Below are 27,222 nucleotides of genomic sequence, written 5' to 3'. Positions count from 1 at the left end.
CTATGGCCTATCATAGGCCCCCAAGCGGGTTCTCTTGCACAAGGGACACATAGACTCCTCCAAGGCCCTCCAGGATCTCTTGGGCCTAAGACCCAAGCCCTCAGGGGGAATGCCGGAACTGGAAGCTGGGAAAAGAGAAATAAGGATAGTAACTCAGAGGTACCCAAAAGGAGATCACATAGGAAGCTGGCAGCCCACCCTGGGGTCCCTATCAAACCTTCAAAACAGAAGGGGACAGTTAACACTTCTTGCTGAGAACTGGCAAAGGGTGGAGAGGAAGGTGAATGTTTCAAGCTTGTAAGGACCCTCATCTAGCCAGAGCACCTCATTTACAAATGGAGAAACAGCCAGCAAGGGAGTTGCCCAGGGTCCTTCATCAAATTCAAAACTAAAACAAGAACCCCAAACTCTGGATCCCAACACTGCATTCTTGCTTTGACCCCAGCCCTGGCCCACCACCACTATCACCCTGTGGGCCTGGGAGTTTTTTGAGAGCTCATCTAACAGTGGCTCAGGGATGGGGACAGATTCATCAAGATCTTGGTTCCTGGAGCATGACTCCCCTTCTTGGAAGTATATAGACATGATGTCCTTTCCTAGGCCCTGACAGTAGTCTGGGAAATGGGGAAAAGGCCCATTTGGAAAAGTGCCTGGGGTCTTACCCTCCTGTCTCCAGCCCTGCCTCAAAGGTGCTCACCTTTATTTCCCAGGTTGTCCCTGGGCTTTCGGGCTTCCAGAAGGGCTGAGTGGTGGCTGTTACCTGGACCTGGAGTTCCCTGGGGCAGGTCCAGCGGCCAGGCTGAGCCTTCAGGCCGTGGCAGGCTGCCCCCAGCCATGAGCCGGCCCAGCCAGTGGCTCTCACACTGGCCGGCTGACTGCCCATGGCCTGGCAGGTAAAAAGCCAGGCTTCGGAGGTGGCGCAGCCGGAAGTTCTTGGGCTTGCTTCCCTGTGTACTGGGGCACTGCTGCTGCTGGGTCCCCAGGCCTCCCTCGTAGATGTTGGATGGTGTGTCTGGGTGGCTGGGGCGTCCTCGGACCCAGCTGACTGCATCTGCAGGGGAGAGGACCAGAAGGGTGATGGCCAGCCAGCCCAGCATTCATGAAGGGAAAATGCCACTACCTGCCTTGAAGACCAGCTCATATGATGGGCTCTATCCCTAGCCTTCCCAGCCTTGACTTGTCTACCAAATGAGCTGTTTCCTACCTTTACCCCATTCCTTCCTAACATCTCTTCACTTCTTCAGCCAACAAGCAGGCATTAAAAAGCCTAGGGCCTTGGCACTGAGATCCTTGTCAGGACTTTGTTCCCTTTGTGCCACCCTTTAAAGCCCTCTACCCTAGGAAAGGAATTCTGGTCCAGGAATCAAAACTTTGCAGTGGACACAAAAGACAGTGGCCAGCTCGAGGTCCACAGCAGCCTGAATCAGATCATTCCTTTCTCTCATTTATGCATGCTCCTGAAGCCACCAGTGGCTTTGGGCCCAAGTCAAGACAAGAAGGCATCTCTCTTGCCATTCCACCCCACATCCCGGCACCTTCTCTTATGCGCAGCTCAGAGAACGCACAGACCAAGGCATCCATGGAGGGCCAGTATGGTTGGGCAGGAATGGCCAGGCCTTGTGTGCAGCAGGGCCCTGCTCTCCCCTGCCTAGGGGATGGGTCTGCAAGTCTCCCATGGCAATGGACTCTTATGACATCATAGTGAATATCCTACCCTTCTAGTTTGGGAGAGGTTACCCAGGGCAGGGTGAGGTGGAGACAAAGGAAGTCCCTGGTCATGTGTATGACTCAGGATCAGCACATAAAATAGATTGAGCTCTGGCAGGCTGGACAGGCATTCCCCCGGATGACCCCTTGGGATATCAGCTTCCTCGTCTGTAGGTGGGATTGAAGATCTCAGGTACAAAGCTAATGAGACCTGCTGATCAAAGCTTTGAGCATGCTGAAAAGGCTCCTGTGACTAGACCTGACAGTTCATTTCCCCACAGATTCTTGGGTAGTAACTAAGGATGTGGAAGAACTGAATTCATATATTACTGGTGAAAATGTAAAATGTCACACTTTGGGAACTATTTAGTAGTTAATTATCCAGGTTGGAGATGTGATTCAGTAAGGCATGGGCTTTACATGTACAAGGCCCTAGTTTCAGTCCCCAGCATACACGCACACACACACACCTCTCTAATTTTTTCTTCTCACAGATGCCATGATCTGTACATAGGGGAAAATACTGACAAATCCACATTGAACAAAATTAATGTGGCACCAGTTGTAGGTTTTTAAATTTTTATTTTCAAGTGATACACCGGTGTTACAGTTACATAAGGTAGTGAATACATTTCTTGTCAAACTTGTTACCTCCTCATTTTCCTCCCACCTTCCCTCCTCCCCAGGTCCCCCCCTCAGTTTTAGGTTTTGCATTGTTTTATAAGATTTTTTTTTTAATTGAACTCCAGGCCTAATCTGTGTTCCTTAACTTTTTGCTCAAAGTTAGTGCTCTACCACCTGACCATCAGCTCTACCTCCAGCTTTTTGGTGGTTAATTAGAGATGAGATAACCTCATGGAGGGCTGGGAATATGGCCTAGTGGCAAGAGTGCTTGCCTCATATACTTGAAGTCCTGGGTTCAATTCCTCAGCACCACATATATACAAAAAGGCCAAAAGTGGCACTGTGGCTCAAGAGGTAGAGTGCTAGCCTTGAGCAAAAAGAAGCCGGGAACAGTGCTCAGGGCCTGAGTCCAAGCCCTAGGACTGGCAAAAAACAAAACAAAACAACCTCATGGAGGGCTGGGAATATGGCCTAGTGGTAGAGTGCTTGCCTCATAAACATGAAGCCCTGAGTTCAATTCGTCAGCACCATATATATAGAAAAGGCCAGAAGTGGCGCTGTGGCTCAAGAGGTAGAGTGCTAGCCTTGAGCAAAAAGAAGCCAGGGACAGTGCCCAGGCCCTGAGTCCAAGCCCCAGGACTGGCAAAAATAAAACCTCATGGACTGTTTTACCTGGGCTGGTTTGGAACACCATCTTCAGATCTCAGCCTACTAAGTAACTAGGATTACAGATGTAAGTTCCCAGCCTCTGACAGTGAGCCATTTAAAATTAGCTTTTAACATAACAGTGGATGTTTCCAGTTATGCCATTACTTGTTGCAGATGAGCTATTTTTTTAATTTCAAGTGCATTGTCACTTATTGGACTGGCTGTAATATGTAACTCTTATTTCTTTGAGTTCCACACACTGAGTTCCTTTTTCTTTTATACACTGTTGAATTCAATGCCCCATAATGTTACCAATCCAATATGGTACCCATATTTCCAGAACAAATAATTTTGCATTATTGTTATACTGTAAGATATACTGTAAGCTTGCCTTATATGTGAATTGTGCTCCATTTTAACCAGCCAGCCATTATTCATTAACACATGAATAAACAGAAATGTCAAAGCATCCGGAACTCCTGTGTATGCATTTATTTTACACAACTCAGGTTATGGGAGAAGTCTCAAGTCCCGCGTGGTCGCTTGCACACAAATTCTTAAAATCTTTCACTTGGCTAATACCACAGTGTCTCGGCAGAGGGCGGCCTTCACCGCAGCTGCCTCCCCATCTGGGAGGGGTCGGGAGAGGTCTGCCTTCCTCGTCGCCCACTTTTCTGGGCTCAGATCATTTCCTTTCCCGAGCCGGTCTTTGTCTCCTGCTTCCTGACCCTGCGGTGGTCAACGGGGAGTGTTCCTGGCGGGGATGCTGTTTGAAGGGACCAAGGTTGCCATGGCAACGCAGGCACGCTAGGCACACGGATACCTCTCAGCACCACCCCCGCCCGCAGTGAGGACCTAGCGAGTGCGCGTGCGCTGAATCCCACTGCGCGCTCCTCTCCGGGTAGTGAACCCCCGCCGCTGTGTATCCCGGTCCCCTACTCATCTGCGGCTTCTTTTCTTGACATTGATCTGGGGACCGGCCCTTTTACACACTTGGCGGAATGAGACAGTGCTGTGTACGGGTTCGGGGCGGGGGTGGGGGGTGGAGAGAGAAGACCGGGCTTCCAGAGATTGTAGAGTTCAAGAGAGTATAGAGAAGTTACAGAAGCGAGATAATGAGGAGCGAAAGAGTGTCCAGCAAGCTATAGGCACTCAGCACACGTCAACTGGTGCGAAATGTGAGCCAAAGGGGTTGAAAGAACGAAGGAAGAATGAAGTGCGGCACGGAGCCCCAGTAAAGTTCGGGGCGTCCCTGAGCGGCCTCCGTCCCTGTGCGCACGCGCGCGTGCGGAGGCGGCCTCGCGGTCCACCAGGTTTGGCCCTCGCCGCTCGCCGTCACCGGACGGCGCTGCCATAGAAACCCGCGAGCGCTGGGCCCGCGGAAGCGGGGAGCGTCGGCGAGAGCTGGGAGGTGTCTGCGGCGGTGACCTCGGCTCCTGAGCACCCGAGCGCCATGTCTTTCCGCGACCTGCGCAGTAAGGCAGCTCGCCCTTTGTACCCTCGGGTCCTGCGGAGACTCAGGACTTCGTCAGGCCTGGCTGAGCGCCCGGCCTGGCCGGGACCACAGGGCCAGGCCCTGTCCGTGGCTGACAGAACTTTCCAGAGCCTTGTGTTGATGGGCAGTTCTGTCAGATACTGGCCACGTGTGGCCTGTGCATCTGAAATGCGACTAAAGAACCGAATATTAAATGTCATCTGTCACATTTGTTCAGCCACACGGCCTGTGTTAGAATTGCGGATCATGCGAAACGCGGACTCAGTCTCTGCGTTGGGTTAGCGTGAAATTTGCAGGAAAACAAAAACAGCAAAACCAAACAGAAGCGTGAGCTGCATGATGGTGACAGTTTCAGCTACCTTTTTATTTTCCTTTGGTGTGCCAGTCGTGGGGCTTGAACTCGGGGCCTGGGCGCTGTTCCTGGGTTTCTCCTGAAGGCTAGCACTCTAACCACTAGATACTTGGAGGCTGAAATCTGAGGATAGTCATTCAAAGCCAAGCCAGGCAGGAAAGTCCATGAGTCTCTGAAAAACTACACAGAAAAAGCCAGAAGTGGCGCTGTGGCCCAAGTGGTAGAGCACTACTAGCCTTGAGCACAAAGAAACTCAGGAACAGTACCCAGGCCCTGAGCTCATGGCCCCAGGACCAGCAAAAAAAAAAAAAAAAGAGAAAAAAAAAAAGTAGTTGTCCTTTCCATCACAAAAGCAAATAATATATTTACATATATTTATATTTAAGTCGTTGCCCTTTGATGAGGAACTAACAATTGTATTTTACCTTTGGCAGATTTCACAGAGATGATGAGAGCCCTAGGATATCCACGACATATTTCTATGGAGAATTTCCGCACACCCAATTTCGGACTTGTGTCTGAAGTGCTTCTCTGGCTTGTGAAAAGGTTAGCATGGCATTAGATGCTTCTGGAAGTGACATTGCATTCAAGAGCCATCAGCCAGTCACAACTCTGATTACTTGGAGGTCTTAAATAGATGTATTTTTTTTTTTTTTTTTTTTTTTTTTGGCCAGTCCTGGGCCTGGGACTCAGGGCCTGAGCACTGTCCCTGGCTTCCTTTTGCTCAAGGCTAGTACTCTGCCACTTGAGCCACAGCGCCTCTTCTGGCCGTTTTCTGTATATGTGGTGCTGGGGAATTGAACCCAGGGCCTCATGTATACGAGGCAAGCTCTCTTGCCACTAGGCCATATCCCCGGCCCCAAATAGATGTATTTTTGTAAGCTGACTCCTGAATTTGGTTTTTAAGTCACTATATCAGTTCTTTTTTTTTTTTTTTTTTTGGCCAGTCCTGGGCCTTGGACTCAGGGCCTGAGCACCATCCCTGGCTTCTTCCCGCTCAAGGCCAGCACTCTGCCATTTGAGCCACAGCGCCCCTTCTGGCCGTTTTCCATATATGTGGTGCTGGGAAATCGAACCCAGAGCTTCATGTGTAGGAGGCAAGCACTCTTGCCACTAGGCCATATTCTCAGCCCTTTACTATATTGGTTCTTAGGTAGGGTTGTGCTCCCTTGGTATTTTGTGTTGTTTTGAAGGATTTTTTTGTTTTAAATCTTAGTATCATGGCCAAGTCCTTAGATCCTTATGCTAGCAACTCACTATCCTCTCATTTCTGCTAGATTGACTCATGTTTGTTCTCTTTCTGATAGGTATGAGCCTCAGACTGACATCCCTTCAGACACTGATACTGAACAAGACCGAGTTTTCTTCATTAAGGCAATTGCCCAGTTCATGGTTAGTTCACAATTATTTTGTGGCATTGTGAAATTAAATAAGGAAGGGATGTGTCCTAGGTAGGGCTACTTTGAAATTGAATAATAGAATTTAATTTCTACAACATTACATTGCCAGTTTTCTGCGGCATCATAACCAAAAGTTATTTTATTGAGGAAAGCCAACTTCATTTCTTGTTTATTTTTTAATAAGTAATATATTTTCTGGTTCAAATCTTTTAAAAATGGTATAGAGTAAAATAACTTTCTACCTGTCTACTCTGGGCTCAGTTCTACTTTTTTTGTCAGTTTGTCAGTCATGGGGCTTGAATTCAGGGCATGGGCACTGTCCCTGAGCTCTTTTGCTCAAGGTGCCACAGCTCCACTTCCAGTTTTTGAGTGGTAAATTGGAGATAAGAATCTCATGGGGACTTTTTTCCCCAGGCTGGCTTTGAACCAACATCCTCAGATCTCAGCCTCCTGAGTAGCTAGAATTACAGGCATAAGTACCAGTACCTGGCTCAGTTCTACTCACAATTGCTATTTTAAGTTTCTTTCAGAGCTTCTTTATGCATACCCACACAAACAATATATACTCTTTTTCCATAAAATTTCTTTTACATAACTGCTATAAACCACTGTGTAACATCTTTCTTTTTTTTTCTTTTCCTTTTTTTTTGCCAGTCCTGAGTTTGGACTCAGGGCCCTTTCTGGCCGTTTTCCATATATGTGGTGCTGGGGAATTGAACCCAGGGCCTCATGTATACGAGGCAAGCACTCTTTCCACTAGGCCATATCCCCAGCCCTATTTTGGTGTCTTTTACCAAATTGCTCTCCATCATGGTAAGAGTCATTTGGATGTTTTAACCTTAATTATTGGCAGAAGCTTTTTGGAATTACCTACGTGAGATTTGATTCAGACATTTCATGGAAAGGGCCTTAAACTTTGTGTGTATATATGTCTAAAAACAGGCCACAAAGGCGCATATAAAACTCAACACCAAGAAGCTTTACCAGGCAGATGGGTATGCAGTGAAAGAACTACTGAAGATCACATCTGTGCTTTATAACGCTATGAAGACCAAAGGGATGGAGGGATCTAAAATAGGGGAGGAAGATATTAGCAAGTTCAAGTTTGATCTTGGCTCCAAGGTAAGGATGGTAGAAAGTTTGTGGCTCAGAGATGGTAGTTTACTTCTCAGACTTGGGGATGGGATGTGGCTGACACTTGCAGTTCTTTCTTGCTGCTGAGGACAGGTGGTCAGTTTGTTGCAGTAAATTCATTCAACTATTTGAATAAAGCCTGTTATTTGCCATGTAGTGGTCAAACACTGAGGATGCAGGTGTGAACAAAGAAGACAGAAATAAGGTTTCCATTGCTTAGTTGAGGGAGTCAGACTGAACAGCAGGGGTAAAAGACAGTCCAGTACAGTTATCTTGCTCTGAAAAATAATGAAAAAGGGGCCTAGGACTTGAGGGCCAGGATCTTAATTAGGGTGATTGGAAGGAAGGCTGTCTGGGTTGGATAGCTTCTCAGCAGAGATCTGAGAAAAGAAAGGCCATAGTGGCGAGGGTGGAAAAAATTGTTCCAGGATAAGAATATGCAGTGTGTCTGAGGAACAGCAGCGAGGCCCTGGGAGAGAGGCACAGCAGAGACAGTGACTGACCCTCCAGCCCCTGAAATGCCTTCGGCTTGATTCTCAGGTGAAAAATGGAATTTTGAACAGACAGAGATGGACCTATTAAAAGGGCTCATTCTAGTCAGGCATGGTGGCATGCATGCTACTAGGGAGGCTGAGGCTAGGTGAGTGCTTGAACCTGGAAGTTCAACTGTTGGAGGATATTGGTCAAGTCATCTTCTCTCGCCTGTACCTCCTGTTGCAGATTCAGATTAACCCTGGCTTGACATTTGGTTTCAGAGAGACCAGATGTCCTGAAGTCTGTTCCCAAAGAGTTCCTTGGAGCTCATGGGGGTGGGCTTGGGCCTAAAGGTAATAACTCATCTTAATAGACTGCCTGCTGAGTGTCTATCAAAACCTGTGGTTCCTTTTCTGTTTGCCCTCAAGATCTCAGATTTGAAAGCAGCCAGGCAGCTGGCTTCTGAAATCACCGCCAAAGGAGCATCTCTGTATGACTTGTTGGGAAAGGAGGTCGAGTTGAGGGTAAGCAATGTGCAGATAAAACATGCAGATTGGCTTCCTTACAGAGCTCACCAGATGAGGAAGTATAGATGGATTTTTGTTTCCCTTTCTCCATCTGTGTCCATTTCTATCTGTGTTCTAACATCCCCAATCATCTTTGAAAAGCACAGACTATTACATCAGACTCACTACTCTCAATTTTTAAGTAGTTAGTCCTATTAATAGATTTGATTTTTTCCTTTGTTTCTTGTAAATAGGGTGGGTCCATCCCTAAGGTTCTTAGTTCTTCGAAAACTTGCCATTTCAGCTGAAAATTTAGCAAACTATTAAAAAAGAAAAACTAGGATTGCTGTTTAAGAAATTGAGAAGCCATGGGCTCACACCTGTAATCCTAGCTATGTGGAGGCTGAGATTAGGAGACTACAGTTTCAGGCCAGTTTGAGTATACATGTAAGACTCCCTTCTCAATCACCTACTGAGTGCAGGAGCAGACATGTCATCCTTGCTATGTAGGAGACCCCAAAGGACTGGGGTTTCGGGGCCCATCTAGGCAGAAAAGTACATGAGATTCTATCTCAGTGGAAGAAGATGAATGTAGCAGTATACACCTATCATAGGTATGATGAGAAGTGAAAAATGGATTACAGTTCAGGCACATGCCTAATCAGGAAGCAAGACTTTATGTGGAAAATAACTGAATTCAAGCTGAGAATGTGGCTCAGCAGTAGAGTGCTTGCCTAGCATTCATGAAGCCCTGGGTTTGCTTCCTCAGTACCACATAAACAGAAAAGGCAGGAAGTAGAGCTGTAGCTCAAGTGGTAGAGTGCTAGCCTTGAGCAAAAGTAGCTCTGGGACAGCACCCAGGCCTTGAGTTCAAACCCCAGGACTGGGAAAAAATAAAATAGCCAATCAGGTGCCAGTGACTCACACCTGTAATCCTAGTTACTCAGGAGGCTGAGATCTGAGGATCAAGCTTCAAAGCCAGCTGGGCAGAAAAGTCCCTGTGGAGATTCTTATCCCCAATTCACCACTTAAAAATTGAAAGTGGAGAGAGATGTGGCTCAAAGTGGTAGAGCACAAACCTTGAGCAAAAAAGCTCAGGGACAGCTCCCAGGCCCTGAGTACAAGCCTCATGACCACCAACAACAAAAAATAACCAATTAGGGCTGGGAATGTGGCTTAGTGGTAGAGTGCTTGCCTAGCATACATGAAGTCCTGGGTTTAATTCCTCAGTACCACAGAAACAGAGGAAGCTAGAAGTGGTGCTGTGGCTCAAGTGGTAGAGTGCTAGCCTGGAGCAAAAGAATCTCAAGGACAGTGCCCAGGTCTTGAGTTCAAGCCCAAGAACTGGCAAAAAAAAAAAAAAAAAGAAAAGAGATAGACATGGTTCAGTGGTAGAACACGTGCCTAGCAAGTATGAGGCTCTGAGTTCAAAAATAAAGGAAAAAGAAATAAAACTAATTGCAAATCACCTTGGGGGCTGGGAATATGGCCTAGTGGCAAGAGTGCTTTCCTTGTATACATGAAGACCCGGGTTCGATTCCCCAGTACCACATATATAGAAAACGGCCAGAAGTGGCACTGTGGCTCAAGTGGCAGAGTGCTAGCCTTGAGTAAAACGAAGCCAGGGACAGTGCTCAGGCCCTGAGGCAAGCTCCAGGGATGGCAAAAAAAAAAAAAATCACCTTGGATATTTTTTTCTTTTGGTGTCAGAGATTGAACCCGGGACCTTGAGCGTGCTAAGTATGTATTCTATACTGACTAAACTCCCAGCCTCTGTAATGAAATGGAGAGTTAGTCCATCAGCTGCATAGAGATCTAGCAACATTGTTTTTGAAAACTACTAATGGTGGTGTAGACCTATATTCCTACCAACTGGAGAGGTAGAAGGAGGAGTTGAAGGCTAGCCCAGGCAAAGTTCACAAGACTCTTACTTCAAAAACAAAATTAAAAGGATAGGGGGCATAGCTTTTACATAGCTTTTCTAAATGCAATATCCTGGGTTCAGGCCCCAATACAGGGAGGGACAGGGGTGGGAAAAACTTTTTTGAGTAGGCAAAGATGGTACACACCTGTAATTCCAGTTACTTGGGAGGCTGGGCATGCAAGATTTTGAGTTCAGAACCAGTCTGAGCAACATGGCAGGGCTCCATCTTAAAAAAAAAAAAAAAAAGTTGGCAATCAATGGTGGTGGCAGGGGGTGGGGGGCCAGATTCTTGCTGAAAGAATGTGTAAATTGTTTGTTTCCCCTAGGAACTGAGAACAGAAGCCATTGCCAGGCCACTGGAAATCAATGAGACTGAGAAAGTGATGAGAGTTGCAATAAAAGAGATTTTGGTAAGATTTCATTTCTTTTTACTCAGACACAGTCAGTCATAAGCCATCAGTACCCAGCTGTGCCAGGAATTCAAAACAATTTCCTGCCTGCACAGGACAGAACCAGGTATGTCTAGTAACGAACAGTATTTCAAGGAGAATTTAGAGGATTGGTAGGACACGTATTGTTTCCCCCTCAGAAATAAATGAGAGCAGTTTATCATTGTATTAAATATTGAGTAGTTTTAATAATTGCATAATTTTCAATTCTTCAATAATTTTAGTGGTTACTGCTCTATTTAGCCAACTTTTTTCTTTGGTTAGTTGTAAGGCTTGAACTCTGGGCCTGGGCACTGTCCCTGAGCTCTTCAGGTCAAGAGTAGCACTCTACCACTTGAGCCACAGCACCACTTTTGGTTTTCTGGTAGTTAATTGGAGATGAGAGTCTCACAGACTTTCCTGCCTCGGCTGGCTTTGAACCACGATCCTCAGATCTCAGCCTCTGAGTAGCTCGGATTACAGGTGTGAGCCACCAGTGCCTAGCTTATTTAACCAATTTCTTCTGTGAATTTAAATTATTTCCAGGTTTTCTCTATGTGTATATGCATGTGGGGGGGGTGCACACACTCTTCTTGCCATATTTCTTTGTTTTCCTGGGCAGAAACACCCACTTTTCATGAAAATATTTTTTCTGGATCTATATGGCATTCTCCCCTGGAACTAGTTGGTTAAAAGAGTCATTGCTGGTGACCATGTGTATGTTGTTTGCTTTTGTGTTTATTCAATATGACATTACTATCTTCATACTCAGGATGTGGTCCTCACAGACCCTTTGTCTCAATTAATTCCTGTTAAATGTAGGCACAGGTTCAGAAGACTAAAGACCTGCTCAATAATGTGGCATCTGATGAAGCTAATTTAGAAGCCAAAATTGAAAAGAGAAAGCTAGAACTGGAAAGAAATCGGAAGCGACTACAGACTCTACAGAGCGTCAGGTATATGTGAACACCTGAGTGGGTAGTGAGTGTGAATAGAAAGGTGTTTTTGAAAATTGAACAGAGACTGAGAGAATGTTGATGGCATTACTTCTTAAAGCAGCCATCCAGCCTGGTGTAAGGGGATTGCATCACACAATGCACACGCATGCACAGGTGCTGCTGTCTCAAGGCTGCTACATTCCTTCTTTTAGTATGCTTTCAGTGTGCCTGGAAAATGGCTTAATTCTCGAGCTACCTTTAAGATTTCATGGTTTCTTGAATGTAGGTGAAGTAAGTAAATCCAGATGGCATAAGCTATACAAAGCTTAGTCTTCTGAGATCATGACATAAAATCAGGTAAAGACAACATATTCCCTTATCTTGACTTTATAGATCTATCTTTCTTCCTTCCTTCCTTCCTTCCTTCCTTCCTTTTCTTTCTTTCTTTCTTTCTTTCTTTCTTTCTTTCTTTCTTTCTTTCTTTCTTCCTTCCTTCCTTCCTTCCTTCCTTCCTTTTTTTTATGCCAGTCCTGGGGCTTGAACTCAGAACCTGAGTACAGTCCCTGGTTTCTTTTTGTTCAAGGCCAGCACTCTACCACTTAAGCCACAGCACTACTTCTGGCCTTGTCTGTTTATGTGGTGCTGAGGAATTGAACCCAGGGCTTCATACATGGTAGGCAAGCACTCTACCACTAAGCCACATTCCCAGCCCCCTTTCTTTCTTTCTTTTTGCCAGTCCTGGGGTTTGAACTCAGGGCCTGAGCACTGTCCCTGACTTCTTTTTGCTCAAGGCTAGCACTCTATCTCTTGAGCCACAGTGCCACTTCCAGCTTTTTCTGTTTATGTGGTGCTGAGGAATCAAACCCAGGGCTTCATGTATGCTAGGCAAGTACTCTGCCACTAAGCCACATTCCCAGCCCCTCTTTCCTTCTTTCTTTTTTTTTTTTTTTTTCTGTCATGGGGTTGAATTCAGGGCCTGGGTGCTGTCCTGTCCCTGAGCTCTTTTGGTCAAGGCTAATGCTCTACCACTTTGAGCCACAGCTCCACTTTCAGTTTTCTGGTGGTTAATTGGTGATAAAGAGTCGTAGGGGCTGGGGATATGGCCTAGTGGCAAGAGTGCTTGCCTCGTATACATGAGGCCCTGGGTTCGATTCCCCAGCACCACATATACAGAAAACGACCAGAAGCGGCGCTGTGGCTCAAGTGGTAGAGTGCTAGCCTTGAGCGGGAAGAAGCCAGGGACAGTGCTCAGGCCCTGAGTCCAAGGCCCAGGACTGGCAAAAAAAAAAAAAAAAGAGAAAAGAAAAGAAATCATCAGGTGGGTGCAGCGCCGCTTCTGGCCGTTTTCTGTATATGTGGTGCTGGGGAATCGAACCTAGGGCCTCGTGTATCCGAGGCAGGCACTCTTGCCACTAGGCCATATCCCCAGCCCTCTCTTCTTCTTCTTTTTTTTGGTCAGTCATGGGGCTTTAGCGCTGGGTCTGGGCCCTGTCCCTGAGCTCTTCAGCTAAGTCTGGCACTCTACTACTTGAACCACAGCACCACTTCCGGTTTTCTGGTGGCTAATGAGTCTCATGGACTTTCCTGCCCACTCTGGCTTTGAACCGTGATCCTCAGATCACAACCTCCTGAGTAGCTACGATTACAGGCATGAGCCATTGGTGCCAGGCTGATGATTTCTTATCTGTCAGCAATTTATTTATTTTTCTTTCATTTTTTCAGTACTGGTGTTTGAACTCAGGGCCTTACACTTGCTTAGCTTCCTTGGTAGGCAGTTGCTTTACCACTCGAGCTGTGCCTCCAGCCTGTCTTTTTGCAGATTTTCTTTTTAGATAAGAGTCTTGTTTTTTTGTCTGCCTGGGCTGCCTTTGAACCTTGATGTCTGGAGCTCAAATTCCTCAGTAGCTAGGATTAAGATGTGAGCCACCAGCATCCAGATTTATCTTTCTTCTGACTATATCTCACTGGACACTAGACACTAGAGAAGGCTAATAGAACACTTTCTAGGATAAGCCTTAGAAGTGTAATTTAAAAGATTATGAATTATTTTTAGCATATATATACCCACATGTATACATACATATGCTCATAATCATACTATATGTATACAATATATATCACATATATACATGTCTATATAGACATATCACACATACATATGCATATGTGTATGTGGGGGGGGGTGTTTGCTTTTTTTGCCAGTCCTGGCATTTAGGGCCTGGGTATTGTCCCTGAGCTTCTTTTGCTCAAGGCTATCACTTGAGCCACAACACCACTTCCAGCTTTTTCTGTATATGTGGTACTGAGGAATCAAACCTAGGGCTTCATGCATTCTAGGCAAACACAATACCACATTCCCAGCCTATGTGTATGTTTTATTTTTTTTTATTTATTATTATTTTTTTTTGGCCAGTCCTGGGCCTTGGACTCAGGGCCTGAGCACTGTCCCTGGCTTCCTTTTGCTCAAGGCTAGCACTCTGCCACTTGAGCCACAGCGCCCCTTCTGGCCGTTTTTCTGTATATGTGGTGCTGGGGAATCGAACCCAGGGCCTCATGTATACAAGGCAAGCTCTCTTGCCACTAGGCCATATCCCCAGCCCCCTATGTGTATGTTTTGTAAGAGATAATGTCTCACTGTATTGACCAAGCTAATCTCCAAACACCTGAGCTCAAGTGCTCCTCTTCTTTCTACTTCCAGAAGACCTAGATAAGGGCTTCCTAAAATAAACTGAGAAAGTGGAACTGTACTAAGGGAACAGTTGTCTGGTTTGATTTCAGAGAAGAAAAGTTGAAGAGAATAAAATTATAGTCCCAAGGGAGGGAGCACTATTTAAAATCACTTGCCTATAATCATAGCACTGGAGAAACTAAGGCAGGAGAGTGAGCCTGAGGCTAGTGTGGGCTACATCAGCCAGGCTCAAACAAACCCACTGACTATAGAATCTGGCATTTTAGCCAGAAGAAAGGATTACTGAGCTGTCAGGTATGATGGAAGGACTGACCTCAGATTTATATTAGAGGAGGAAAATGGAGAAGTGCTAGGTAATCACACACCTTCGCACTTTTGATAGATCTAGTGGCCATCTGAGCTCCGAAATTTTATTGTTCCTACACCCAGATGTGATGGGGTTCTAGGTTATTGCCTCACATTAGCCACTTTCATAAGAAAGCCAAGCCACATGCTAATAGTTCACAACTGTAATCCTAGCTACTCAGGGGCTAAGATTAGGAGGATTGCAATTCAAAGGCATTCTAGGCAGAAAGGTCTGTGAGACTATGCAGGTATGGTTGAGGTACAACACCAGCCTATTGAACAAGTAGAGCAAGTTCAAGGCTCTGAGTTCAAGTCCCAGTACTGAAGGTTCAGTGAAATGAAGAGGCAAAACTCTCTTTATAAATCAGGTACACAGCCAAAGCTCATTGCCTGTGAGATGGCCTTCTAAGTGTGAGAACGAGATGGCCTTCTAAGTGTAAGAACGCAGTTCTGTGCTTTGCAGTTCTTCTCTTCAGTTCTGTTTTCTGAAGTTCTGTGGTTCTGTACTCCATAAAGCAGTTATCTGAATTATAGAAGATCTTCTGTAATTAAAGATTTCCAAAGGGCTGGGGATATAGCCTAGTGGCAAGAGTGCCTGCCTCGGATACACGAGGCCCTAGATTCGATTCCCCAGCAACATATATACAGAAAATGGCCAGAAACGGCGCTGTGGCTCAAGTGGCAGAGTGCTAGCCTTGAGCGGGAAGAAGCCAGGGACAGTGCTCAGGCCCTGAGTCCAAGGCCCAGGACTGGCCAAAAAAAAAAAAAAAAGGTTTCCAAAGAAAGCCGTAGTAGCCTTTGAAATTTTAAGTACCAATTTCAAGCTGTTGCATACTTATTAGCATTTCTCATTTTATTTCTTTTCCTCATTGTAGGCCAGCCTTTATGGATGAGTATGAGAAGATTGAGGAAGAATTACAAAAGCAGTATGACATTTATCTGGAGAAATTTCGGAATTTGGCTTACCTGGAACAGCAACTCGAGGACCATCATAGGATGGAGCAAGAGAGGTTTGAAGTGAGTCCTGTACAGATCACTCCGTGGGTGCATTATCTGCACTTGGTGACATGTCAGTCTATAAATATGTGGAAGCAGTACTACTCTCTGAGGATTGCTTACATAATTCTTATTTTGCTGGAAGTCAGATTTTAATATGTTATCATCAGGGCCTGGTCAGTAACTGCAGAGTCACATGGTGCTCTGTCTGAGAGGGCCTGTGCTTGCTCTGCTGTTGCCATATAAAATTCATAACAAGGGGCTGGAGATATGGCCTAGTGGCAGGAGTGCTTGCCCCGTATACATGAAGCCCTGGTTCAATTCCCCAGCACCAGAGATACAGAAAAACGGCCAAAAGTGGCGCTGTGGATCAAGTGGCAGAGTACTAGCCTTGAGCAAAAAAAAAAAAGAAGCCAGGGACAGTGCTCAGGCCCTGAATCCAAGCCCCAGGACTGGCAACAAACAAACAAAACAAAACAGAAATAACGATTTGCAAGTGCATTTTATTCTGCGCTAGTCCCCTGAAGTTATGTAGCTGGTCTTGAGTACAGATCTAAAAACTTGCTTGGTCAGTTTACTTAAAGCAAAGTCCTGCTTAACAAATCACCCAGTTCATTGGGAACTGCTTTATTAAGAGAAATGGCAGCCCGGCACCGGTGGCTCATGCCTATAATCCTAGCTACTCAGGAGGCTGAGATCTGAGGATCGCAGTTCAAAACCAAGCTGCACAGGAAAGTCCGTGAGACTCCTTATTTCCAATTAACCACCAGAAAACCAGAAGTGGTGCTGTGGCTCAAGTGGTAGAGTGCTAGCCTTGAGCTGAAGAACTCAGGGACAGTGTCCAGGCCCAGAGTTCAAGCACCACGATGGGCAAAAAGTAAAAAGAGGAATGGTAGTTCGTCAATTGATTGTAAGATGCATGGTCTAGAACCAGCCATTTAGTATGTCAGATCTCAAGTTAATAAATGTGGAATTCAGGGCTGGGGATATGGCCTAGTGGCAAGAGTGCTTGCCTCGTATACATGAGGCCCTGGGTTCAATTCCCCAGCATCACATATACAGAAAATGGCCAGAAGGGGCACTGTGGCTCAAGTGGCAGAGTGCTAGCCTTGAGCAAAAAGAAGCCAGGGACAGTGCTCAGGCCCTGAGTACAAGCCCCAGGACTGGCCAAAAAAAAAATGTGGAATTCAGAGAAAAGGAATTGGATCAAGGGGGGGGTGTGTGTGTGTGTGTGTGTGTGTGTGTGTGTGTGTGTGTGTGTGTGTGTGTGTGTGTGTGTGTGTGTATGTGTGTGTGTGTGACCAGAGCTTGACCTCAGGACCTTTTAGTTGGCTTTTTTCTTCATAGCCAATGTGTGTGTGTGTGTGTGTGTGTTACCAGAGCTTGACCTCAGGACCTTTTAGTTGGCTTTTTTCTTCATAGCCAATGTGTGTGTGTGTGTGGGTGTGTGTGTGTGTTACCAGAGCTTGACCTCAGGACCTTTTTTCTTCATAGCCAATGCCCTTCCATTTGAGCAAAGCCTCCAGTCCAGCTTTTTTGTTGATTAATTAGAGATTAGTCAGTATTTCAGACTTTTCTGATTTTTGCTTTGAACCATGATTCTCAGATCTCAGCTTCCTGAGTAGCTTGATTATAGGTACAAGACACCTGCACCCAGTTCCAATTACTTGTTTCTGGGTTTTTTTGTTGGGTTTTTTTTTTTTTTTTTGGCCAGTCCTGAGGTTGAACTGAGGGTCTGGACACTGTCCTGCGCTTCTTTTGCTCAAGGCTAGCACTCTATCACTTGAGCCACAGTGCTACTTCCTGTTTTTTTTCTGTTTAACTGGTACTGAGGAGTCAAGCCCAGGACTTTATGCATGCTAGGCAAGCACTCTACCACTGAGCCACATTCCCAGCCCACTTTTTAATTTTTTGTCCTTTAGAAATCTTTCTGCTTACCCTGAGAACAGTTATTCAAAATTCACATTTATGGTGAACTTGGTTTTTAGCTTTCCTTTCTCATGCTGTCCTTGATCCTTGGTCAAGGATCAGCTAGCTTACAAACTGGGCAAGTGACTTAGGAAAAGTTATTTGGTTGTTGTGCAGGGCTAACTGGGAGTAACTGACAAATCCATATGGACTCAAGTTGTATCTTGAGTTTTTTACCACAGCTGTGTGACGGAGTCACACAGAAAAATAGGTCAGACACATCCTGAGAGCATTGGAAAGAACCTAGCATTTAGGATGTTTTAAATACTGTGAAGCTGGGAAAGAACCATACAGAAGCAGTGAACAGACCAGCCCTGGGTTCAGAGAGTGCAGAGAGACCTGCCTCAGAATTGTGAGTCAGGGTAAGAGACCCAGGACACTTCTGAGAGGCCTCTAATCCCAGCTCCTGTCACAAATATTCTTCTCTTGTTCTATACACACCTGTTCTCTCAAAATAGCAGCACTTTCTTTTCAGTATTTAGAGCATCACCCAAAGTTTAAGAACCAGTTTTCCCACCTATTTTTTCTCTTGATAATCAGGAGTGTGAGTGTGTGTGTGTGTGTGTGTGTGTGTGTGTGTGTGTGTTGCTTGGCCTGTATGTGTACATCAGTGTTCCCTGCTTAATCAGAGCCACATTGGGGGAACAGAGGACCTGAAGTAGTCTCACCTCCTAGCCCCGCCCCAGGAGCTAAGGAGTTCCTTTTTTCTCTTCCCTTGCTGACCTGACCATTAGTGTCTTTCAGTTTGGAGAGGGGTGTAGGCAAAACCTTGAATAACATTCATGCATTCTTTTGGAGCTTGCTGCTGACTGCCCATGAGGAAATGGAGACAGGGTCAGCTGTGTTGCTCAGTTCTTTTGGCAGTGACAGGGTGTGGTAGAAAGAGCAAGGGTGAGGCCAGTACAGCGCTTCTGAGCCACCTCCACTTCCACAGGCCTGCCAGGTGACTGCAGACAAGGGTACAGGTTTGGGGATGGTAAGAGTTGCTCAGGCAAACTTAAGATCTTTTCTTGTTCTGTGTCACAAATATTCCAGGACTTACACTGATAAGGAATAAAACCATCTGCCAAAGATCATCACTTCTGAATCTTTATTTCCTCTTCTCAGGAAGCTGAAAATACTCTCCGTCTGATGCAGAACAAGCTAAAGGAAGAGGAAAAGCGGCTGCTCAAGAGTGGAAGTAAGGCTGTTTCCAACCTTGGCAAGTTACATATTTTAAAGTATTTACCTACATATTATGTATTCCTGAGCACTGTCCTTGAGCTTTTGTGATAAAGGCTAGCACTCTACCACTTAATCCACAGCTTCATTATGGCTTTTTTTTTTTTTTTGCCAGTCCTGGGCCATGAACTTGGGGCCTGAGCACTGTCCCTGGCTTCTTTTTGCTCAAGGCTAGCACTCTGCACTTGAGCCACAGCACTATATAGAAAATGACCATTTTCTATATATGTGGTGCTGGGGAATCAAACCCAGGGCTTCATGTATTAGAGGCAAGCACTCTTGCCACTAGGCCATATTCCCAGTGCCTCATTCTGGCTTTTTGATAGTTGGAGATAAGAGTCTCACAGACTTTACTGCCTGGACTGTCTTTGAACCACGATCTTCAGATCTCAGCCTTCTGAGTAGTGGGGATTATAGACATTAGCCACTGGCATCCAGCCACTTTCATCTTTCTTTCTTTTTCTTTTTCTTTTTTATTGCCAGTTCTGGGCCTTGGACTCAGGGCCTGAGCACTGTCCCTGCCTTCTTTTTGCTCAAGGCTAGCACTCTGCCACTTGAGCCACAGCGCCACTTCTGGCTTTTTCTTTATATATGTGGTGCTGAGGAATCAAACCCAGGGCTTCATGTATATGAGGCAAGCACTCTTGCCACTTGGCCATATTCCCAGCCCTGCTCTTTTCTTTGTCTCCTTGTGTTCCTGCCAGGTAATGATGACTCAGACATAGACATCCAGGATGATGATGAATCTGACAGTGAGCTGGAGGAAAGACGGCTGTCCAAGCCTAGGACGGCCATGGAGGTGCTCATGCAAGGTAGTATGGCTTCTTTGTTTGGCCTTGTTCCCTATGCCCTGAGCAAGGCTAGGGCAGGCTCCTCAGTCCTGAGCTCATAGCACCCTAACTCTGGAAGCTGTCTCTGCTCCAGTTTGTCCCTCCCTGAGTAAGAACCTGGTTCTTTTTTTTTTTTTTAATATCATTGAAAGATTTTATTGAGTGATACTCTTAGGTATAGTTATGGGAATGATTCATTGTGTCAAAGGTGCAAAGTGGCTAAACAATGTTATGACTGGTTTTCTGAAGTTTTCATCTTTACTTTTTGACAGTGCTGGGGCTTGAACTTTGGGCCAAGGCACTGTCGCTGAGGTTATGTGGCTCAAGGCTAAGGCTCTACTGTTTGAGCCACAGTGCCACTCTGGCATCTTCTGTGCAGCTTACAGGAGATGTGAGTCTCTGAGACTCCTTCCCTGGCCTGGTTTGGAACAACGATCCTCAGATCTCTGTCTCCTTGCACCAGGTGCAGGTGAGGGTTTGTGACATTTTCCTTTTAACATAGGGACTCCTCTCTTAGGATCCTTAACTGCAATCCCAGAAAAAGAATTTCTGGACAATTCACAGTGATAAGGAAACTTGGCTGAATTCTACTGAGGAAGTAAACAAGGCAGTAGACAAAAAGCAGACAGAAATGCAGAAAGCGAGGGCACACTCTTAGCAGAGTGGGGGTTCTGCTTTGGAGAGACAGAAACAGGCAGTTCCTTGGTTCTTGAGACTATTAGTAGGGTAAAGGCAGGGGGTGTGACTTTAACTTTGTGCCAAGATGGGTGTTTTCTCTTTGCCCTAATCACTCCTGGTGTTAGGTCCTGAGTTTCTGGGTGTTTGAGGCTCTCTTGGCAGATGGAACCCATCCTGTCATGGAGCAGAAGAACCTGGTTCTTAATGGCTCCGTGGCATCATCACCTCTAATACCTGTTGTCTGGAGAATTTCCTGTTCATACCTGTGGGCTGGAATGTTTCATGGAGACCACAAAAACACACCACCTCTGCCACTGTACTCTATCCTGCCTTGTGTCTTCAATTGTTCTTAGTGTGATTACATCTAAGACCTAGAAATTAGTTAGTGCACAGAGAAGGGATCATATGAGCATCTCTCCCTTAGAAAACAATTTTTCTAATTTCTATTGTCTCACACTTGAAACTTTCCTGGAGTCTTTATCATGGCCTATTCCCACCCTTGGGAGCCCCAGGTACAACCACACATAGACACATGCAATCAAACATAGTGCAAAGATCACCTGAAGTCCTTTAAACCTTTAGGACCAGAAAATCTATGTGATTCTTTAACTGCTGTTTCTAAAAGTATATTGTAACTCCCAATGTCAGTAAATATAGATCTGTTTCATTCTTTTCAGTGGCTGTGTCATATTGCAGGCTGACCTCAAACTCAGCCTGCCACATGCTTGAATTACAGACAGATTTATTTATTTATTTATTTATTTTGGGCCAGTCCTGGGCCTTGGACTCAGGGCCTGAGCACTGTCCCTGGCTTCCTTTTGCTCAAGGCTAGTACTCTGCCACTTGAGCCACAGCGCTACTTCTGGCCGTTTTCTGTATATGTGGTGCTGGGGAATCGAACCCAGGGCCTCATGTATACGAGGCAAGCTCTCTTGCCACTAGGCCATATCCCCAGCACCCAGACAGATTTATTTATTTAATATTTTGCCAGTCTTGGGGATTAAACTGAGGGCCTGGGCACTGTCCTTGAACTTCTTTTGCTCAAGGCTACCACTTGAGCCACAGTGCCACTTCCTGCTTTTTCTGTTTATGTGATACTGCGGAATTGAACCCAGGGTTTCATGCATGTTGGCCACGCACTCTACCACTAAGCCACATTCCCAGTGTTTGTTTTTTTAATACTTAATAACTTTAAGGAATAAAATTATGATCCTTTAATCATTTTATATTATCTTTTTGTTTCTTATGAGCTACAATAAATTTATTAGTTTGTTCATAGTTCTGATTAGTTGGACACTACTTAAGTAAGCTTTTTACTGTGGTTTTTTCCTTTTCCCAATTTTATAAGTTCAAAGTCCATTTTCTAAATTGTTTTTCAAGGTTTTCATGGTTTTCTAATGCTTTGGCTTTTTTGTTTTTGGTTTTTTATTTCAGGAAGACCCAGCAAGTGCATCGTGGGCACAATGCAAGGTGGAGACTCCGATGATGACGTGAGTCCCAACCATTCCCCTCTGTGCTTCTGTGCCTTCTACTCTTGGGCTGTGCACGTAGACTAGATTAGCTCAGGAGCTGCTGGCAACCCAAATCCATCTGTTCTTAACCTAAGTGCTTGGCTTAGTTTGTGCCAGAGTTTATCCTCTGAAAGGGTCGGACTCTTCTTGGCTTGTCAGTGGTTGATTTCTCATTTCATACCAATATGCTTGCCCTACTTTTTTTGCCTTCTCACTGTTCTTTCCATTCTTGCTTTCCAAAGATGGAAGCAGCACCAGCTCTTTTAGGTAAATGCAAGACTCCCAGCTCCAGGAAGCAGGTTGGTCTTCTGTTTTGCCTCGTCTGTTTATGGTGTGTGTCCGCCTGCTTAGGGCCAGCAGAACTAGTGTCCAGGGTGGTGTGTCCTGTCTGTTGGGTGAGAAGACATTGAGACTAGATCCCACAGTGAGAGGCAGAATGGCCTCAAGGCCCCTGTGCTAAGGACGAGGGTAAACACCAAGGCCAGTGACAAGAAATGTGGTGAAGAGTCAACAGACCCTTGACCTGTAACTGAGAAATGAAGGGACAGTGCTGACCAGCTCTCTCAGCTCCATCCTGGGGGAAGAATATGGATAAGGTCCTCTGCCCAGACTAAAGTTCAGAATGGTGATGCCTTGAGCTTTGATGGGTGGATAGCTGACTGGAGAGCTTTAGGAAGAGAAAGTAGCAGAGGACAGAATTGTTCCTGACAGGGCAATTGGGATATACCTTCTGTTGCTATGGGCCTTTGTCCTACTCAGTTCCCTGTACTGGAAGTGGCTGGACAGGTGCTGTCCCAAAACCAGCTGTTGGGGATTAGCCTGTGCTCAGGGCATAATGCTGGTGGCTGCACAGGGCCTTTTCTTTAACTCTTATCAAGGATTTATATTACTCAGTATAACCGGGTAAAAGTAGAGGGAAATAAAAAAATAAGAGAGAAAAAAATTTCCTGCTCCCTGTTCAGGAAATGGAAATTGAAGCCGGCCTCTGCTATCTAAGTACCACAGAGCAGAGCATTACCAGCATCTACAGGAACAAGCTGTCAGCCAGGATGGCAGGCTGCAGGAAGGACTGGGCCTTAAATTCCTAGGCTATGATCTGTAGCGAGGCAGGGAGATCTCTGTAACAATAACCCTTGTCAACAGGGAGGACGTGGATGTTGCCCTCTGTGCATGCATGCTGCCCACCTGCGTGTGAAGCAGAGGGGGTCTGGCCTGGAGCTCGTGGTGCCTGGAAAGCGGAGCCTGGCCTCTGTTGCATTTGCTTATGTGCATCAGCAGTGTTGCATTGCTTATTTCCTTCAAGGAAGCAGCCCCCTGAGCATAAGCAGCCCTTCACATTGGCATAGCTACCCCACATTCATCTGTTGAGTCCTGTCATGTGCCAGGCACTGTTACAGATGATGGAGAACACAGCAGGAAACAGAAACACAGCCTCTGCCTTTAGGACACAGTCCAGTGATGACAGGCAGACATACCTCAGTCATAGGTGTTAGGAAGAAAAGCAAAGCAGGATGGGAATGTCTAATACAGTGCCATTGGAGCAGGGGCTCCGATGAAGGGAGGTGGCTGCATGGGCGAGGAGGCTCTTGTTGTGAGGAGCAGTGATAGGGATAGAAGGAACTGGCTAGAGCTCTAAGAGGTGGAGCGGCATTGCCACATCTTCCTGCTCAACTCTCCTGTTAATTTCAGAGCTCTGTAGGATGCGGTAAGGAACCAGCATTTTTTTCAGAGTGGGGCCAGCCTGTGCCAAAGAATTGTAAGATGGCAACAACAGCAGCCATGTAGGTCACAGGTGACAGTGGATCAACCTCAGGCAACGACAGTAGATTCTGGATATGGTTCTGGAGTTGGACCCATCATGTTTTATAAATTGATTGTACAGGGGCTGGGAATATGGCCTAGTGGTAGAGTGTGTGCCTCATGTAAATTGATTGTACACAGGGTGTTGAAGGAGAAGAGAGAAAGAGAGCTCAGTTGTGGCTCAGCTGAAGGCATAGGATTTTCATTTCCTTAGGCAACAAATTGAGGAGGGGATGGGAGAGGCCAGATCAAGAGTTGGATTTTGGGGGCTGGGAATATAGCATAGTGGCAAGAGTGCCTGCCTTGTATAGATGAAGCCCTGGATTTGATTCCTCAGCAACACATATATAGAAAAGGCTAGAAGTGGCGCTGTGGCTCAAGTTGGCAGAGTGCTAGCCTTGAGCAAAAAAAGAAACCAGGGACAGTGCTCAGGCCCTGAGTTCAAGCCCTAGGACTGCCCCCCCCAAAAAAAAGAGTTGGATTTTTAACATTCTGTGGTAAGCTGCCTGTTACACAGCCACATGCCAGCATGGAGTGGCCAGTTAAAATTCAAACATGGAATCTGTGTGGTAGATAGGAGTGCATTGCTTAGGACCACAGGAAGAGAAAAGGCCCTAGCCTCCAGCTGCCTCTGTACTACAGAAGTCAGGGAGAGAAAGAGGGTCAGACGGGGGCTGAGCAGACAATGGCAGGGAGCTAGGATGAGAGGTGGGACCAGCACGGGTGCCCTAGAGAACCAGGATTCAGAGAAAAAGGGGTGACAAAGTGAAGATTGTGGAGCTCACTGAAGTGGAATCCTCAGAATGTTTTGGTTTTAATAGAATGGTTTTTGGAATAGGGGTGAAAGCCTGGTTCACATATACCTAAGAGGGGCACAAGCAGAATAGATAGGAGGGTGGCTTCATGGAGGAACTCTGTGATGGGGCAGACAGCTGGAGAGAATGGCTGGGTGAGATTCCTGGTTTTCTGAAGAAGGAAATGACAACACGAGTATATGCTAGCATATGTGGGCACAGGATTTGCCAATGTAAAGCCGGCCCTTCATTGGTCTCTCTGGATCTGGATGTTGAAGACTCCTTCACTTTGCTCTCAAACTCACTGCCAGTGCTGCTTTCCATCTCTCCCGGGAAGGAGCTCCCCACCAGGCTGTCTGTGGTGTCCCTGGGCTCCCCTAAGCCAAGCAGTACCAAGGACCCTCAGTGCTTGTCCAAGGTGTACTTGAGACACACCTAGAAAGCCAACCATGAGCCATTGCACATTGGAACTTGAGTTACTACTGGTTAGCCAGTCATTCTTGTGGATATATTCTAGCTGGCAGAGCCCACTGTGCCACCATAGCTTGATTGCCACTCTGCCCAGCTCTTCTCCAGTATGGATGGCACTGGTTACCTAGACACAGTAAAGAATGAGGCAGGCTCTCTCAAGATATTATAACACAACAGGACCCCCATACCATGGTTTCTCTATAGGAAGACTCGGAGGACAGTGAAATAGATATGGACGATGACGAAGATGATGATGATGACTTGGAAGATGAGAGCATTGCTCTCTCACCAACTAAGCCTAATCGAAGAGTCCGGAAACCTGAGCCTCTAGATGAAAGTGACAATGACTTCTGATTCTTGCCAAGGGACCTAGGCAGATTGAGAGCCTCAGACTTGTATGTAAATGGTAAGCCAGAAGGCTGGGAAGATAACATGTATTGTGTTCACTATGACATTGATTTGAAAACAGATTTCTTTCTGCTTTACCTTCCTATTTATACTCTATGAAGCATAAATAAGAACTGAAGCAAACCTCAGAGATGATTTCCTTTTGCCTTCTTTCTCTCTTAATACTTGGGATGTGCATATGTGTTAAGTAATTTAAATCCATGGGACAAAAGCTTGACGAGAAATACAGGGTAGATAACATAAGTTTGGTAACATTTCCTCTAAGAGTCTGGCAGACCTGGGGCCGGGATTTAGCACAGGATTCATATTAGGAATTGTTGGGTAACATATATCTGTTAATCACTTGCACAGTTTGGAACATGGATTGTACATGGGCTTTTGACTGTGCTTTTGTTCCATTTTATAATCTTTTTATTCTTATTTTTATTTTATTTATTTATTTTGCCAGTCCTGGGCCTTGGACTCAGGGCCTGAGCACTGTCCCTGCTGCCACTTGAGCCACAGCGCCACTTCTGGCCATTTTCTATATATGTGGTGCTGGGGAATCAAACCCTGGGCTTCATGTATATGAGGCAAGCACTCTTGCCACTAGGCCATATTCCCAGCCCCCATTTTATAATCTTTTCTGCATGCTCACAATACCAAGAATTAGATGAACCTTAACTAAAATTTTCTGAGACATTCATTAAGTTTAATTTCCTTAAATATTAAGCAATACAGACACTCCAGATTCCAGTAAGCCAGGAAGACAGAATATGTCAGTTTATCTTTCCTCTCCTGAAATTCCTCTAAAATGGAAGGTAGGGAAAAAATTAAGAAATTCTGAGGAGGCAAAATCACAAAGTTAACAAGGACTAGAACAGAAACCAGAGTGAAGGAGACAGCATCAATATTTTTGGGCCTGAAAAACAGATGCTGACTTTAGAGCTGGGGAAGTTGAGACCTTAGGCTCATCTCAAATAGAACTGAGTCTGAAATGAAAAATGTGAAAGATGAAGTTGACACCAGTGATGTGCTCCTGGGTAAATATTACGCTTAAGACTCAGTGATTTGAAACTGACCAAAATTGAAAGTAACAGACTGATTTATTGGTGTGTGTGTGTGTGTGTGTGTGTGTGTGTGTGTGTGTGTGTGTCTTGGGTGTTTTGTTGTTGTTTTTTTGCCAGTCCTGGGCCTTCAACTCAGGGCCTGAGCACTATCCCTGGCTTCCTTTTGCTCAAAGCTAGCACTCTGCCACTTGAGCCACAGTGCCACTTCTGGCCTTTTCTATATATGTGGTGCTGAGGAATCGAACCTAGGGCTTCATGTATACAAGACAAGCACTCCTGCCACTAGGCCACATTCCCAGCCCCAGACTGATTTATTGTCTCAATTCCACATTCACCTTTCAGCCTGCTTGGTGCTAAGGCACCTAGACCTTGTAAATATTTCTTCTTTGCCAGTAAGCAAGCTGTGAAGCCTCATCAGTGGGGTGCTAGAGACATTTAACCAGTGAAGCACCCCCTTTTAGTTCTAAATAGGCTTGCTTTCCAGTCTCAGCAGAGTATTTTCTCCATGCCTTCTCCTTTGGGCTCCTGGCTACTGCAGCTTTCTGTTCTGCATAGCTGTCTCAGAGATAGTGCAGAGCAACAACTTAAAAAGTATTGAAAGGAAGAAAAAATACAGTCAGCCCAGAATTTTGTACCCAGCACAATGTTCCTTAAAAACAATCATGATACTGTGAGACCTGTGTAAACATATCTGCAATTTCCAAGTAATGTTCTTCATAGATGAGTTTTGCTTGTGGGTTGTTTTTTTTTCTTTTCCTCCAGTCTAGATTGCATTAGGTATTAGGCCTTTTTCACCTCTTTCATTTGAGACATCATGTATATACTGGAACAT

The 27,222-nt window shown here is 45.6% G+C and overlaps 2 protein-coding genes across 3 annotated transcripts; one reads left to right on the top strand and one right to left on the bottom strand.

Moving 5' to 3' along the window:
• Nucleotides 1-1,097, bottom strand: C23H16orf90 (chromosome 23 C16orf90 homolog). The gene is made up of 2 exons (XM_048333112.1): nt 698-1,097; nt 1-125 (listed from the first exon to the last, which is right to left on the bottom strand). The coding sequence occupies exons 1-2, from the start codon at nt 1,095-1,097 to the stop codon at nt 1-3; spliced, it is 525 nt and encodes a 174-aa protein (XP_048189069.1).
• A 3,203-nt stretch (nt 1,098-4,300) lies between these two features.
• Cluap1 (clusterin associated protein 1) lies at nt 4,301-25,469 on the top strand. Of its 2 annotated transcripts, XM_048331733.1 has the most exons (13): nt 4,301-4,454; nt 5,261-5,372; nt 6,134-6,218; nt 7,169-7,348; nt 8,263-8,358; nt 10,591-10,674; nt 11,515-11,648; nt 15,540-15,681; nt 18,736-18,808; nt 19,554-19,661; nt 21,792-21,847; nt 22,111-22,167; nt 25,138-25,469. In XM_048331733.1, the coding sequence occupies exons 1-13, from the start codon at nt 4,433-4,435 to the stop codon at nt 25,285-25,287; spliced, it is 1,299 nt and encodes a 432-aa protein (XP_048187690.1). In that variant the 5' UTR covers nt 4,301-4,432; the 3' UTR covers nt 25,288-25,469. The 2 variants fall into 2 exon arrangements, with proteins under 2 accessions (XP_048187690.1, XP_048187688.1); XM_048331731.1 differs by lacking the exon at nt 22,111-22,167.
• The last annotated feature ends 1,753 nt before the right edge of the window (nt 25,470-27,222 follow it).

The sequence above is a fragment of the Perognathus longimembris genome, chromosome 23 (genome assembly GCF_023159225.1).
Source record: "Perognathus longimembris pacificus isolate PPM17 chromosome 23, ASM2315922v1, whole genome shotgun sequence".
Lineage (NCBI taxonomy): Eukaryota > Metazoa > Chordata > Mammalia > Rodentia > Heteromyidae > Perognathus > Perognathus longimembris.
Note: the sequence above shows the minus strand (reverse complement) of the source record. Positions and strands in the feature narration are given on the sequence as shown.